Genomic DNA, 15,932 nt, shown 5'->3' with positions numbered 1-15,932 from the left:
GCTGCTGGTTTTTGGTCACTTTAGATTTTGCTGAAGTATTGATTCTATGAATGAATATCTGTACTGAATCAATGCAATGCTATCCTAAAATTAAATATCAAAACAGACACTTCTGTGAAAGTAAATAGAACTGCTACCTTTGGCCATTTGGGATTGAGGAGTCGGGCTTTGATTGCATCATCCAATGCCTTGTGGTACTGCTGAGTTTTCATGTAGGCTGCAGATCTATTGCTATATAAAATGCAGTTCTGAGGGTCAACTGCCAGGGCTTCATTATACAAAACAATAGCTGTGTGGAAGTCTCCATCATGACAGGCCTGGTTGCTCTGACGGACTTTCTCAACAAATTCAGCTTTGCTCAGTGCTGGTTCATCAGGACTTCTCTGGGCAATAGTCTTCACACCAAAGAGAGGAATCTATAAAGAAATTGTCATAAGTTCAAACAGTCCACACAGATCCCTGAGGCCTGAAGCTCATGTCGGGTATCTTCCTTGATCTCTCTCTCTCTCTCTCTGCGTTATTCATTGCAGCAAGGTCTCTTTCTGAATCTGGAGTTAACCAATTCTACTTCTCAAAGTTGACACTAAGCTTTCCTTGAAACAGCTAACAGTACCTTAAATGGACACATACAGGAGGCTAACACACTTTCCAAGAAAGCATGAAGACTGGAGGTTGAATCTCTAAAACCCATCTAAAAACCTTGGCAGGTGTGGTGAACACCAGTAATCTTCATATTCAGGAGGCAGGGACAGGATCTCCAGAGCAAACTGCCTAAATAGAGAAGCTGAATTAGTTTTTAAGATCTCTCTAGTCTTCTCTGGCCTTGAACTCACAGAGATGTGCCTGTCTCTACCTCCACAGAGCTAGGATTAAAGGTGTGTGCCATCTCACCCAGCAGGCCATCATATCTTGGAAGTATGTACTTTTTTCTCATTTTATAGAACGTTACAATTAAGAGACTCCACTGAGACTTAGGAGACTTTACTTTTAAATGTTTTACAACATAGTATTTGTATTGATTATTTGGGAATTTCATATCATGTACCCTGATCACACTCACTTCCCAGTCCTCCCAGGTCCACCTCAACCCTTGTGACCTCTCCCCCAAAATAGGGAATTTAATAAAAAGAAAGAAAGAAAACAAAGAAAAAGAAAGAAAGAAAGAAAGAAAGAAAGAAAGGAAGGAAGGAAGGAAGGAAGGAAGGAAGGAAGGAAGGAAGAAAGAAAGAAAGAAGACTTTACTTTTAAACAGTGTTGTGGTAGAATATTATTTCAATGTGGGTAACTTTTGTTTATGCTGCATTTGTATAACTCTGTGAAGCTGTGGTTCTCTGGCTGTCTACAATACCTGATGGTACTAATAAAGAATTGAACTGCCAATAGCAAGGCAGGAGCAAGGAAGGATAGGAGGGGCTGGCAGGCAGAAAGTATAAAAAGGAGAACCAAGGAAGGAGAGGAGGAAAGATATCAGGGGCCAGCCACCCAGCCACACAGTCACACAGCAATCCATGGACTAAGAGTGAAAGCAAGATTTACAGAAGAGAGAGATAAAAGCCCAGAGGCAAAAGGTAGATGGGATAATTTAAGAAAAGCTGGCAAGAAACAAGCCAAGCTAAGGCCAGACATTCATAACTAAGAATAACCCTCCATGTGTGATTTACTTGGGAGCTGGGTGGCAGGTCCCCCAAAAGAACAAAAACATTTCACACAACAAAATGATGTACCAATGTGAGGCTCTGATAACCATCTAGAGCCTGAGAAAGAAAGAAAAAGTATATGGCTCCTTTAAGAGGTGCTGCTGTTCAGCCAGCAGGGCTAAATTGAAGCTAGAAACAGCAAGCTAAGTAAAAGCAGGTAAGGTTTAATGCAGTTCTTGACTGGGCCACAAGCTTTGGGCTTGGCTTCCCCACCTGACCCAAGGGCGGGTGGAGCCAGGTCCAGACAGAAAAACCTGTATCCTACAATGTGTGTAGACTTAAGAAAGAAAAGAAAATGAGTATAGGCAGTTGTACAAGAAATAGTTAAAAAATAAAATATAGTCTTTAAAGAGAGAATAATAAAAAAGGAAAAAGTCACAGAGATGGGAAATACACAGGGAGACTGAATCCTGAATGTTATTGTGTTGATTTTGAATTTTATGATTGCTGAAAAGCAAAGGACAGCTGCTAAGAGACCTGGACTTGAAAGAGGGGCTGTTGAAATAAACAAGCCTAGATATCTTTAAAATGCCTTAACTTTAAAAAAGTTAAGAAAAGTATTTGTCAAATGGAAATCAATTTGCTTTGGAATTTTGTTTCCACAGGAAACAAGAGGCTTTGGGTTTGTTCCAGGTTGATATGGATCTGGTTTAATAAGGGGAGACATCCTCACACTTGACAGGTAATATCTATCAACAAAAGTTACTGCTGGTCTTCTCTGGACTAGGTAAATATCTCAAGTTTTCTCTCTGGGACCTTAAAGATGCCTTCACCAACATTAGGCAGGAAGCAGTCTGCAGAACACTATGCCCAAATTCCCAATAAATGGTATGAGAGGCTTTTGGTTACTTTGTAGATTATGAGTGCTTGTTATAATTTAGGGGGATATAAGATAAAAAAACAATTATTAATCTCAGATATTTTGCCCAGTGATGATGGCTCACGCCTTTAATCCAAGCACTTGAGAGGCAGAGGCAGGCAGATCTCTGTGAGTTCAAGACCAACTGATCTACAGAGCAAGTGCCAGGGCAGGCTCCAAAGCAATACAAAGAAGCCCTGTCTCAAAAAAACAAAAAGAAAAAGAAAGAAAGGAAGAAAGGAAGGAAGGAAGGAAGGAAGGAAGGAAGGAAGGAAAAAACATAGGTCAGTAGTTAGTTATCTATAACAATCAAATTTGTAGATATGCTAGGTTTGTTTTCCAGATCATATAGAGATATGTTAGAGAGACAGATGGTCTTCAAACCTTTCAAAGACCTACAGAATATGGAATCTAAAATGTTTTGTTAATTTAGGGCTTTTCATGACAATGAGACACATCTGATCCTGGCAGCAACAATTTACTTCAAAGATGATAAGCACTGAAGAAACTCCTTAATGGAGTTTGCTTTCATTGGGGCAAGGTTAGGAACTGAGCAAAAAAAACTGTTCTCGCTGTTGACTGTTTACAATATGCAGACTGGACATGCAGGATCCACAGGAAAGTGACTACTGAACTTTGCCAAAACAAGTAGGGATGGTTCTTCAGGGTTCCTGCTTCACAGAAGAAACTGACAGACATTCTGCTGGACACACAGAAAAAGACTGACAGACTACCAATACAGGCAGAACAGTCTTTCAAATTTCCTGCTTCATTGAAAAGTCTGTCAGATACAATGGACCTATAGGCTAAATATGAATGCCCCAACATTGCAAAGAAACTTTGGGTGACTGCGCAAGCAGTCAGACGTCTCTGTCATTTCTAGAGTTTTTGGAAGTTGTTTGCAATGCACTTTTTGTTAAATATTATATCCTTCTGGTGCTTTTGATGGAGTTGAAGGCTAGGTAGTTATAGTTGCAGTTTCCTTAGATATGCTATGTAAGTTAGGCATAAAACTTTAGATTCACTAAGATAGGATAGAGAATGCATTATTTTCTCTGACTTTTTTTTCTTTTTCTTTTTTGGTTTTTCGAGACAGGGTTTCTCTGTGGCTTTGTGCTCTTGTAGACCAGGCTGGTTTTGAACTCACAGAGATCCGCCTGCCTTTGCCTCCCGAGTGCTGGGATTAAAGGCGTGCACCACCACCGCCCACCTGGCAATATTAATTCTTGATAAATGTTTTTGTTGTATATAGTTTTACTATGTTAAAGTTAAAAACCTTTCTTTTTAGCTGGGTGGTGGTGTAAGTCTTTAATCCCAGGACTCAAGAGGCAGAGACAGGTGGATCTCTGAGTTCAAGGCCAGCCTGGTCTACTGAGCATGTTCCAGAACAGTCTCCAAAACAATAAAGAAACCCTATCTCAAAAAAATAAAAAAAACCTTTCTTTAGACAAAAAGGGGAAAATATGGTAGAATATTATTTTAAGATGTGTGACTATGGGGGGGGGTTGGTGGAAGGCATGGGAGGACAGGAGAGAGAGGGAACTGGGATTTGGTATGTAAAATAAGATTGCTTAAGTGTGACTTTTGTTTATGCTGCATTTGTTTAACTCTGTGAAGCTGTGTTTCTTTGGCTGTCTACAACACCTGATGGTCCTAATAAAGAACTGAACTGCCAATAGCAAAGCAGGAGCAAGGATACTAGCAGGCAGAGAGTATAAACAGGAGAAATGAAGAAGGAAGAAGAGAACAAGGAGAGGAGAAAGGACATCAGGGGCCAGCCACACAGCAATCCACAGAGTAGAATGAAGATAAGATTTTCAGAAAAGAAATATAAAAGCCCAGAGGCAAAAGGTATATGGGATAATTTAAGATAAGAAAAGCTGGCAAGGAACAAGCCAAGCTAAGGCCAGACATTCATAGCTAAGAATAAGCCTCTGTGTGTGATGCATTTGGGAGCTGGGTGGTGGGCCCCTCAAAAGAGGCAAAATGTTAAAAAAAAAAAATCAACACAGTGTTGAAACTGAAAAACTATAGGGATTTTGGAAACTTTGAACTGGATGCATTTTGCAGTACAACATGGCTAGGAATCTATGAAGATCAAGGAGTAGACTGTGGTGGTTTGAGTGAGAAAGTCCCCGCTAGGTTAATGCATTTGAACATTTGTTCCCCCATTTGAACACTGTCCAGAAACATTAGGTCCAGCTCTGTTGGAGAAGGCATCACTGTGGGTAGGCTCTGAGGTTTCAAAGCCTCATGTCATTCCAAGGGCTCTCTTCCTGCACTTGTGATTCCAGGTGTAAGCTCTCAGCATTCTACTTCAAGCACCATACCTGCCCTACCCCAACCCTGACATGATGGACTCTCATCCCTTTGGAACCAGACATTAAATAAACTTTCTATAAGTTGTCTTGGTAATGGTATTTTTTCACAGAAAAGTAACTGATGCAGTTAACATGGCCATTTTGACAATATTAACTACACATGGTGACAATGAAAAGACTCTTACTCTCAGTGTCTTAATTTCTTTCTTTACTGCTATAATTTTCCCTAGAGGGGTCTTTTACTTCCTTAGTTAAGGATAGGCTTAGACTATTATTCTTTCTTTCCTTCATTCTTTTTCAATTTTTCTCTTTTGAGGTTTCTTTGAGGAACAGAATTACTTCCCTAATCTCCTTTTAGCTAGTTCATTACTGATATACAGAAATGCTAGTGGTTTTTTAGGCCAACTTTGCATCCTGATACCTGACTAAACTGACTCAAATCAAAAGGTCTTTTAGGGGAGCTATTAGAGTCATGGAGGTATGGAGTCATACTGACAACTTCTTCCTTTCCACAAATGAAGGGTTCAATATAATAACCTGCCACCAGGTCACTGACTACTCATCCCTAGTAAGGGTGCCATACTGGGGCCCTGTATTGGTCTCTGCTGTTACAGATCTGGCACTCAGCAACAGCTTTAGCCAGATCAGCCTTGGTGAGTGGAGATCCATATTGTCTAGGCCATCCATAACCTTCATCACTGCCACCATGGCCACTTTGTTCAAGGGCCTATTATGCAACAACAGGGACAGCCATGGATGAGGTTGATCATTCAGAGAACATGTTATCCTGTCTACTTGATTACTGAACTGCTCCTCGGCTGAAGTTATATTGCAATGAACATTTACATGGAACACAAGTATCTTCACATCATTTGCCCATTTAGAGAGATCTAGCCACAAAGATCTTCCTCAAGTCTTTCTCATCAAATCCCAATCATGATCTTTCCAAGTTCCTGACCAGAGCCAAAACATTCACTACAGCCCATGAATCAAGAAATAGTCACATATCTGGCCATTTCTCCTTCCAAGCAAAATGTACAATTATGTGCACTGTCCGAAGTTCTGCCCACTATAAAGACTTCCCTCTGCACTATTTCATAATTGTCCAGAAATGGGCTATAATGCTGCACTTGTCTACTTCTAGATGCTTGCAGTGTCCATGTAGTGGTTTGAAGGAGAATGGCTCCCACAGGCTCATATATTTGAATGCTTGGTCCACAGTTGGTGGAACTAGGAGGTGTGTCTTTCTTGGAGGTTTATCACTGTGGATGGGCTTGGAAGTTTCAAAAGCCCATGCCAGTCCCACTAAACTCTCTCTGCCTCATGCTTGTGGACCAGATGTAAACTCTCAGCTGCTGTTCCAGTGCCATGCCTGCCTACCTGCCGCCATGATGGTCATGGACTCTACTAGCCTCTGGATCCATGAGTCCCAAATTAAATACCTTCTTTTATAAGTTGCCTTAGTGCTTTGTCACAGGAATCAAAAAATTATTAAGACAGTACAGAACCAACAGTAAAGGAAACCCTAGTAGTCTTATCTTCCTCTGTCAACTGGTCATACGGCATACCACAGCATACCACCATGATTGCATGCTTAGAAGTAGATGGCATTGCAAGAGGCCTTTGGGCCTCTTCACATGACTTGCTTGTGCCCCAGGACCGGCTTAGTCCTGCTAGCACATGATACTGTGATTGGTTGATAATAGATTGTTCCTATCCAACAGGGCCCCCTTGTTCAATTACATCCCTATTGGATTTCTGTCTTCAGTGGTTTTCTTCACTGCCTAAGCTTTTCTTTTATTCCTTTCCACAAGTTGGAAGCTTAGCTGGGTGGGGTATTGCCCTGAAGTCACCACTCCCTTTATTCCATTTAGCAACTGGCTTTTCTTTGTTCTGTTTATCTCCTTTAGCAGAGCACTTAGTTCAATTACACTTCCTTGTGGCCCTTTTTCTCCTCAAACTCTACATTTTGTATTTTTCCTTGTTCAGCTTGTTCCTTTTCGTTATATATCTGCATAAGCCTGGCCACTAACAACCACATGACAACAGTCAATAGCAGACTGTTTTGAAATCACCTCATCAATGTTGTTAATCCAAAACTCTTCAATTTACCCCAGGCAGATTTTTTGGATGAGGGCAGAAAACAGTCACATTCTTCACCAAAACAGCACAAGAACATCTTGAGGCCATCAACTAATATTCTTCTCCTCTGAAACCTTCTTGATCTGGCCATCAAAATCTACATTGCTCCCAGCACCACTGTCTTTGCTGCTATTAGTATGGTCCATTAAGCCCCACTTAAATTGTTCAACTGCTTTTCTAATCCAAAGTCCACATTCCACCAAGAGATATGGTCAAGCCTGTCATAGCAATACCCCAGGCCCCAAAACTAACTTCTGTCTTAGTCAATTTTCTATTGCTGTGAAGATACTACAGAAATTCTTATAAAGGAAAACATTTGATTAGGGCTTATGGGTTCATTAGTTTAGTCTACTATCATCATGACAGGAAGCATGGCAGCATGCAGAAAGACATGGAAATGGAGAAAGAGCCAAGAGTTCTACATCCAGATCGACAGGCAGCAGGGAGAGACACTGGACCTGGCTTGAGCATTTGAAACCTCAACACCCACCCCCAGAAACACAATTCCACCAACAAGGCCACCCCTACTCTAACAAGGCCATCCCTCCTAAGGTGCCACTGTCTGGGAAACAAGCATTCAAGTCTATGAACCTATGGAGGCCAGTCTTATTCAAACCACCACACTTCTGATGTGCATCTGTACTACCAAGAAGTCCAAAAGGGCTGCTACTTCAATTGAAATAATATGCCTCCCCAGTGAGGAATCACTCCATTCACTTGGACATGAAGGAAGAGCTCTTCACTAAGTCACAAGGACAACTGGGGCTAATGCCCAAATAATTTGGTCTCAGACAGAAAATTTTACTGACTTACATACACCTGGTCATATTGCCATCTGGCAGAATGCTTTCCTCAAGAAAAGAACAAGGGGCTTTATGGCAGGCCAAGAAGGAACATTGGTTGTGCCCTGCACTGCCCCCTTGAGCATGTCAGAGGCACATTCTTTGGGGATGAGTCTAATGGCTAGCCAATCTTAGTGAACAAACATTTACCTCCTATCATTGCAAATTTAACAAGCCTGGTTACCATACTATATCTTGGGTTTATTTGTGGGACAGCATACCCCAGCTAAATTGTACTTTGTGTGATTCAATGTCTCCTAAGCCAATCTATTAACAAATCCTTTATAACATCAATTCTATTGTTTTGAGTTTCTTCTGTATCATTACTTCCTGTTCACTTGATCCAATCAACATGTCATCAATACAGTAGGACACCATGACATTCTGCAAAAAAAGACAAATGATCAAGATCCCTTCAAATTAAGTCATGAAGCAGAGCTGGAGAATTAATATTCCTTTATGTAAAACCATAAATGTGTAGTGCTGGCCTCACCAGCTGAAAGCAAATTGTTTCTGTGGTCCTTATGGACAGGTATTAACAAAAAGGCATCTGTTAGATCAGTAACTGCATTCCATGTGCCAGCAGATGTGCTGACGTGCTCAAGTAAGAACACCGTGTTTACTACCACAGCTGCAATCTGGAGTCACTACTGATTGTTTTCAATAGTCAACTGTCATGATCCATCTGTCTTCTGTACAGGCCAAAAGAGAGTTAAAGGAAGATGTGGTAAGAACTACTTCAAGTCCTTGATGATGGTACTAATTTCTGTAATCTCTCCATGGATCCATACTGGTTTAAGTTCATTACTTTCTTTAGTAGGGGCAAAACCAATGAGTCAGGGAACCAATATTGGGATCTTGTAACCAGGGATGATGTATGGAAAGACCTTAACAGGCTGAGGAGTTTGAACGCTCAGATTCTGAAGGATTTATGTCACCTGAGGAAGCTGTCTTTCCACCTGTAGCACAGGATATACGCCCCCCACCTCCAGCCCCAGCAGCACTGCCCTCTCTACCTTTGCCTAAGGGAATTAATTTTTTTAAGTAATTTATTTTGATTGCACGTGCATTCCTGTATATTTATGTAAAGGTGTCAGATCACCTGGAACTGGAGTTACAGACAGTTGTGAGCTGCCATGTGGGTGCTGGGAATTGAACCCTGGATCTCTGGAAGAGCAGCCAGTGCTCTTAACCACTGAGCCATCTCTCCAGCCCCTGCCTAAGGGAATTAATTAATCCTGTATTGTATAACCAACAATGACCTTCCCTGAAAGAGATATCAAACAATACTGATGTCCTTGGTATCCACTAACTGTTGCCTTTAAATCTACAACCAGACTTAAGATTAAGCAAGCTCTTAGAGATGATATAGAAAGTGATCTAAAAAGAGGTAAGCTCCATCACTAAAGAACTTAATAATACTCACTAATTTATTGAAGCAGTCTGGGACTTGGGGCTGGAGAGATGACTCAATGGTTAAGGGCACTGGCTGCTCTTTCCAGAGGTCCTGAGTTCAATTCCCAGCAACCACATGTTGGCTCACAACCATCTATAATGAGATCTGGTGCCCTCTTCTGGCATAAAGGCAGAAATACATAAAAATAATAAATAAATAAATAAATAAAATAAATATTTTTTAAAAAGTCAGCCAGGCAGTGGTGGCGCACGCCTTTAGTCCCAGAACTCAGGAGGCAGAGGCAGGGAGATCTCAGTGAGTTCGAGACCATCCTGGTCTAGAAGAGCTAGTTCCAGGACAGCCTCCAAGGTCACAGAGAAAGCCTGTCTCAAAAAAAGAAGTCTAGGGCTAAATTTTAAGGGTATAATGGTGAATGGAACATTAAACTGATCAGTCTGAGTTTATCAATATGGGCCCATGAGTGGAGATTCCAGGTTCTGTTGTGTGATATTTTCTTTGTGTTCTGACAAAGTTTGCTTGGAGTGGGGGATGGGGGGGCGGGGAGTAGTGTAGCCACCAGTTAACCATAGAGGTCTGGAGGACTCTACAGAAAGGAGACAGGAAGTGATAAGGCGGGGTGGAGAGGGGATGTCAGCCTTTTTGGAGAGAGCAAGGTGAGAGGTAGGAAACAACTGGTGGCTGCTCCCGGTTCTCTGATCTTTCAGGTCCTCGCCACAATATTTGACTCCCGTTTTTTTTTTATTATTATTATTAATAAGATTGATTAGAGCCGGGCGTTGGTGGTGCACCCCTTTAATCCCAGCACTCGGGAGGCAGAGGCAGGTGGATCTCTGTGAGTTCGAGACCAGCCTGGTCTACAAGAGCTAGTTCCAGGACAGCCTCCAAAGCCACAGATTAGATTAATGCTTCAAGGTTCAATATGGAGCTTGCACAGTTTTAAAAAAAAAAAAAAAGGAGTTCAAAAGTTTGTTTGGTTTATTGGCTGAAGTATTTGTAAAAGTTGGTCTACTGAGAAAGAGCTAGGGATTCTTGATATCACTTGGCCCAGTGTTGATAAAGGGATTTTAGGCTGAGGGAAACTGAAATGTTGAAGCGGATCTACTGTAAAACCCAATCCTCCACAATGATAGGGTCCAGGAGACATTACCTTCACTAATGTTGTAAGATGTAAAATGATGAGGAGCACCAACTCATTTGAAGAGCTTTGTCATTTCTACCAGATCTTAGAGTCAAAGAAGCTGCTGCTCAACTGTATGAATTAAATGTAAAGGGTTTAACTGGTCCCCAGGGTAGCAGGGGCCAGGTAGCAGCACTGAATTGCCTATGACATTGTGAGCACTTTTATCATAACAAGCAGTACAGGGAAAGCAATAATATGATGGCCTAATACGCAATGCAGCACAGGCAATGTGTATAATGGCTTGACGCATAGGGACCTTTGGTATTGGCTAATCAACCATAGAGTTTCCAGAAACAAAATAGGTAAGAAAACTATTGTGTTTGTATTTGGTCTGTATAAGCAGAAAAACACTAGAACAAGTGAAAGAAAGGCTACATTGGGTCATATCTATAGGGAATCCAAGACTGTCAACCAATTTCCAGACATTTTATGTACTCAGAACCTCTTGAATAAAGGGAGACCAGGTTTTCTCTGCCTTATTTTTTAAGAGATTTCTCGCTGAACCTAAATCCCACTGTTTTAGATGGGCTAGCTGGCTAGTGAGTACCAAGGGTCCACCTGTCTCCACCACTCCTAACTCCCAGTTCTGGGGTTACAGGTCCATACCACCTTGCCCAATTTTATCGGGGAGTTGGGGGTGGAACTTGGGTCCCTGTGCTTTGGTAGAAAGCACTTTATCCAATGAGCTGTCTCCCCAATCCCTAAACACAGTTTATTCTTTTAAAACGTAACCATACAAGCAACAAAACAACACATTTAGAGATTACATCATTTTATTTTTCAGTCTCTCTTCTCCAGACACAATCTCAGCCCCAATTGTTCTTTCTTATACTTGAATTCTCTATTTCTTGAAAAACCCTACTGAAGAGAAATCAACTAAATGAAATACAACTACATGGAGGAAAAAGAACCACAGCATCAAGAAACTGTAGTACTGGCAAGAAAAAAAAAAAAAAAAAACTTCAAAAAAAAAGCAATTGCCAACTTTCCTGAATACATAATAATTCAGATTTCCTTGGGTGAAAGTGTAAATATTGGTGATGAAGAGATGACTCTATGGTTAAAAGCACTGACTACTCTTGCAAAGTGTTAAAGAGTTCCATTCTCGGCACCCAGTTCATGGCTCATAACCAAGTGTAACTTAAGATGGGATCCAAAGCCCATCTCTGGCTTCTGCTACCAGTATATATGTGCAAACAAAACATTCATTCAAACATATTTTTTTAAAGTTTTTAAAGAAAATGTAAATGTTTACCTGTCTCAAAAGAACAACAACAACAACAAAAAATCCTAGAGGATTGCCGGGCATTGGTGGCGCACCCCTTTAATCCCAGCACTCGGGAGGCAGAGGCAGGCAGATCTCTGTGAGTTCGAGACCAGCCTGGTCTACAAGAGCCAGTTCCAGGACAGCCTCCAAAGCCACAGGGAAACCCTGTCTCGAAAAAAAAAAAAAAAAAATCCTAGAGGATTGTCTTCAAATGAAGTAGCACATTTTTTAAATTCAGAACCTTTTAAATTTTATTCCTTGTGGGGAGGGTACACCTGTGAGGAGGTGAGGAGGTCAAAGAACAACTTGCCACAGTCCTTTCTATCCTACTGTGTGGGTCCCAGGGATCCAACTCAGATGTCTAGGCATGATGGCAGATACCTTTACCCATTGAGACATACCCCCGACACTCAGAATTAATTTTAATCTAGCCAGAATATACAGAAATGATCCCTTATACTAATCAATATATACCTTGGTTTTTTGTTTGTTTGTTTTTTTACTAAAGTACACTGGGAACATCACCTTATAAACAGTCACAAAAGTTAACCTGGAAGCTGAGAAAAATCATGTATGAAATAAAGCTGACAGATATTTACCTCAAAAGGCAACTGAAGTTATCTCAAGGGTTCCTAGGTTGCAACTCCAGTTCTACAGATATTTACTAAACATCTGCTACATGATAGGCACCGTGCAGAAGTAAAAACTGAGCAAACTCCCCCAGTCACAACTTCGAGGGCTTGATGAAAACTCAAAAAAAAAATTAAAAATAAAAATCTCTTCTGCATTGAAAAACCAGTTTGTGCGTGTATCTCTTGGCGCAATGTGTGACCTATATTTTAATAAAGTATTCCAGATTATTTCTATACCCTGGCTAGTTAGTAGCTGGGGTGGGGGGTGGGGGGTCAGAGGAGGCGGGGAGAGAAGAGTCCAGGGAGAAAGGCTGCTCCAGCCAGGCCAGTCAATTTTGCTCAGCATCCTTCAGTCTGACAGACACACCCAAACAACTGGTGGACCTCAAGCTTTCCAGTCTCTGTCGGTGATGAGGCACCAACCACCCTGTCGCCTTCTGGGAACCGAAAGCCCACTCCCTACCGACACCTGGGATGCAATGGCAACACCTGAGCATCCCTGCGGCTGCATTCTGCAGCCATGGTGGGCTCGGGTACCCCGCCCCCCACGCCCGTTCCGTCCGGTCCCGTCCCGCTCCGAGGGGGCGGGGTCGAGGAAGAGGAGGTGCGGACAGGACGTGTCCGCTGCATTCCAAGACCCTCGCGCGGGCGCGCACAGCCGTGGAAACTGAGGCAGGCGAGCAGATGGCGGGACAGGTCTGCCTAATGGTTCGCGGCAGGGCTCGAACCCCGAAGAGCCACGCGGGGAAGGGGGTGGGGGGGGCCCGGCCTCCAAGTCACTCGTCAGGCGCCGAGGCCCGGCCCGGCTCGCACCGACGGAGTTTCACAAAGAAAGTCTCCCGGCCCGCGCCCCGCTCACACTCACCGGCGCCGGCGGAGACTCAGGCTCCCGCCGCCTGCGGCTCCGCGCCGAGGACGGCTCGGGCGCCAGCGTCAGCGGCTGTTCCATCCCGCGGGCCCCTTCGCGTCCGCTAGAGCTAACGGTCCCGCCAGCTAGGCGCGCGCCCGCCCCGCGGCCATGTTCCGCCGCGCGCGCCGCGAGCGCCCCCTCAACGCGCACGCGCGCGCCCGCCGGCCGAGCCAGCTCGCACCGCGCAAGTGCGAGCCCGGCCCGAGCCCTCCCGAAGCGGGGGTCGCTGTTCCCGGCTCTGAGCAGCCGCCCGCCGCACTGCGGACCACCCCGAGGGCACCACGCCGGGCCCTGGCGAGGGAAGGCGCGCCAGTGTAGGTGACACGGTGAATGCTGGCGAGCAAGGCCCGCGTGAGCGCTCTCCCTTGTCCGGTTAGGATGGAATCTGCAGAAGCCCACCTCTTGATCCTAGTCCTCACTAGCTGGTTCTCTGGAGGCGAGACCTAGTGTTATGAGCGGTTAAGAACTGAGAGATCCTTACAAAAGATGCAACGCCTAGTCTCCTTTAAAAAAAAAAAATGAATGTATAGGCGGTGGTGGCGCACCCCTTTAATCCCAGCACTCGGGGAGGCAGAGGCAGGCGGATCTCTGTGAGACCAGCATGGTCTACAGAATGAGTTCCAGGACTAAAGAGAAACTCTGTCTCAGAAACAAACAAAAAACTATTGTGGGGCTCTGGCTGCTCTTCCAAAGGACCCATGTTCAATTCCCAGCACTCACAAGGTAACTCACAACTGTTTGTAACTCTAGTTCCAGGGAACCTGGCACCCTCACACATACATTCAGGTAAAACACCAATGCACATAAAGATAATAACAATGCACACACAATGCCTGGAACACACTAGGCTCTCCCAGCCCTGCAGGTGGCATTCCTGCTGTGTCCTTCCAAAGTGCCCAAAAAACAAACAAAAGTAATGAAAGGGGCTCAGTTTTCAAACCCTGTGGTGTAATTAGCAGGAAGGGATTCACCCAACCATTCTTCCCACAGCTCTCTCTGCCACAGGCTTCTCAAAAAAACAAAAAACAAAAAACAAAAAAAAAAAAAAAACCCACGAAAGTAGCAGGAAAACAATAGCAGAGAACATTTCCCCTACGAGAACATTTTCCCTACAATAAAGAATCTCTTGGAATTTTTCCCCCACTTTGTAGCCCCCATGGCCTCAGAACTACCTCCTGGCATGTGCCACTGCCTGAATACTCTTGTGATTTTTATGTAGTTGTTTGCTCCTCTTATCTTTCTCACATAAAAGTAACAGATAAACTCAGCCTGGAATAAACAAAAAAGGAATATTCCTGATCCTATAACTAAGATCCTGGGGTGGTATCTCACCTCCCAGCATTGCTGCACCTGAGATCTTGTCTGCACCTGGATCAACTTATCTATCAAATAGGCCTTGAGTCTTCAATCTGTGATTGCTACCCTCTCATGTAGTTCTTTCCACATGGGGAACCAAGTAAAACTAGCTTCCACCTACTGAAAAGGTTCCCATTGTCAGAACCAATAGAAACTGGGTCAAAGGCTATTCCAGATGCCTATTAGCATACCACAGTACATACTGCCCCCAACCCCAGGCTATCTCACTATAACAACTACCTGTGGCTCTTCTCACCACACCCCTACCCTAAACTTCTCCAGGTGGGGGGCTTCCCTTCCCCCAGCTTCTCCTTCCTACATAACCCTGCCAAGAACTCTATTGGTCCTCTCTTCTTTCTTTCATTGTCTTGAACATTCAAGCCTCTCAGTTCCCATTAGCCCTCAGCACTAGGCCAGCCAAACCTCAGAACATTTCTACAGCCTTGAAACTACCAACCGGAACTCATAGGAACAGCTCTTGACTGTCCTGTCCAGGTAAAGGGCTTCTGAAGTATAGTGCTTAGTTGATAGCCTGGCCAGCAAGCTACCGTGTGGTCTGTCATCAACTAGCAAAGTTACAGACACACTAGATCAGAAACACAGAAGTTGTTATTAGAACTGCCTGTGTTCCTGTGGCTACTAACCCCACAGCCATATATAGTCCTGAAATAAATTCCACTTTTTATGAGGTAAATCGTGGGCCACCAATAATGTTTCACCTTCTACATATCAAAGGGCTGTCACTGCAGCTAGGCTTATGGGATACAAAAAGCATTATGTGATGGGGATGTCCTTTTGTATATATGTTCATCTTATTGGCTGATGAATAAAACAGTTTGGCCAATAGCCAGTAGAGGCAGGAAGATAGACGGGACTAGGAGACAGGAGAATTCTGGAAAAGGTAGGCAGAGAGGTGCCGAGAAGAGGATGCCATGGAGGGACCGTAAGGATAGGATGCACTAGGGGTTCTCCAGTAAGATAAGGCCATGTAGAAATACATAGATTAATAGTTATGGGTTAATAATTAAGAAGAGAGAGCTAGCCAGTAAGAAGCCCTAGCCATTGACCAACAGTTCAATAATTAATTTAGCGTCTGTGTGTTTATTTGGGGCTCAAGGGTGGCGAGACCTGGCAGGACAAAGAAAAACCACCCACAACCATTATGTTACTTTTGGCAGTTCTGGGCTCATAGTGAAAGGAAAAATCCTCAAGTTTAGAGCCCTTGTTGCTTTTGTTGAGAACTTGGGTTCACATTCCAGAGTCTACATGATGACTCAATCATCTGTAACTCCAGTTCCAGAGGCTTCAA

General features: G+C 43.5%; 1 protein-coding gene across 1 annotated transcript in view; it reads right to left on the bottom strand.

Annotated features, from left to right (window-relative positions):
- Ttc28 (tetratricopeptide repeat domain 28) overlaps positions 1-13,376 on the bottom strand; it is a 400,070-nt gene extending 386,694 nt beyond the window's left edge. Inside the window, exons 1-2 of the mRNA XM_027415916.2 lie at positions 13,223-13,376; positions 138-416 (exon numbers count right to left, since the gene is read on the bottom strand). Coding sequence (XP_027271717.1) covers positions 138-416; positions 13,223-13,306 — 363 coding nt within the window. The 5' untranslated portion in view covers positions 13,307-13,376. The remainder of the gene's footprint in view (positions 1-137; positions 417-13,222) is intronic.
- Between the last annotated feature and the right edge of the window lie 2,556 nt (positions 13,377-15,932).

Source organism: Cricetulus griseus, chromosome 4, assembly GCF_003668045.3.
Source record: "Cricetulus griseus strain 17A/GY chromosome 4, alternate assembly CriGri-PICRH-1.0, whole genome shotgun sequence".
NCBI classification, from domain to species: Eukaryota; Metazoa; Chordata; class Mammalia; order Rodentia; family Cricetidae; genus Cricetulus; species Cricetulus griseus.
The sequence above is the reverse complement of the archived record's forward strand: the minus strand, read 5'-3'. Positions and strand labels throughout refer to the sequence as shown.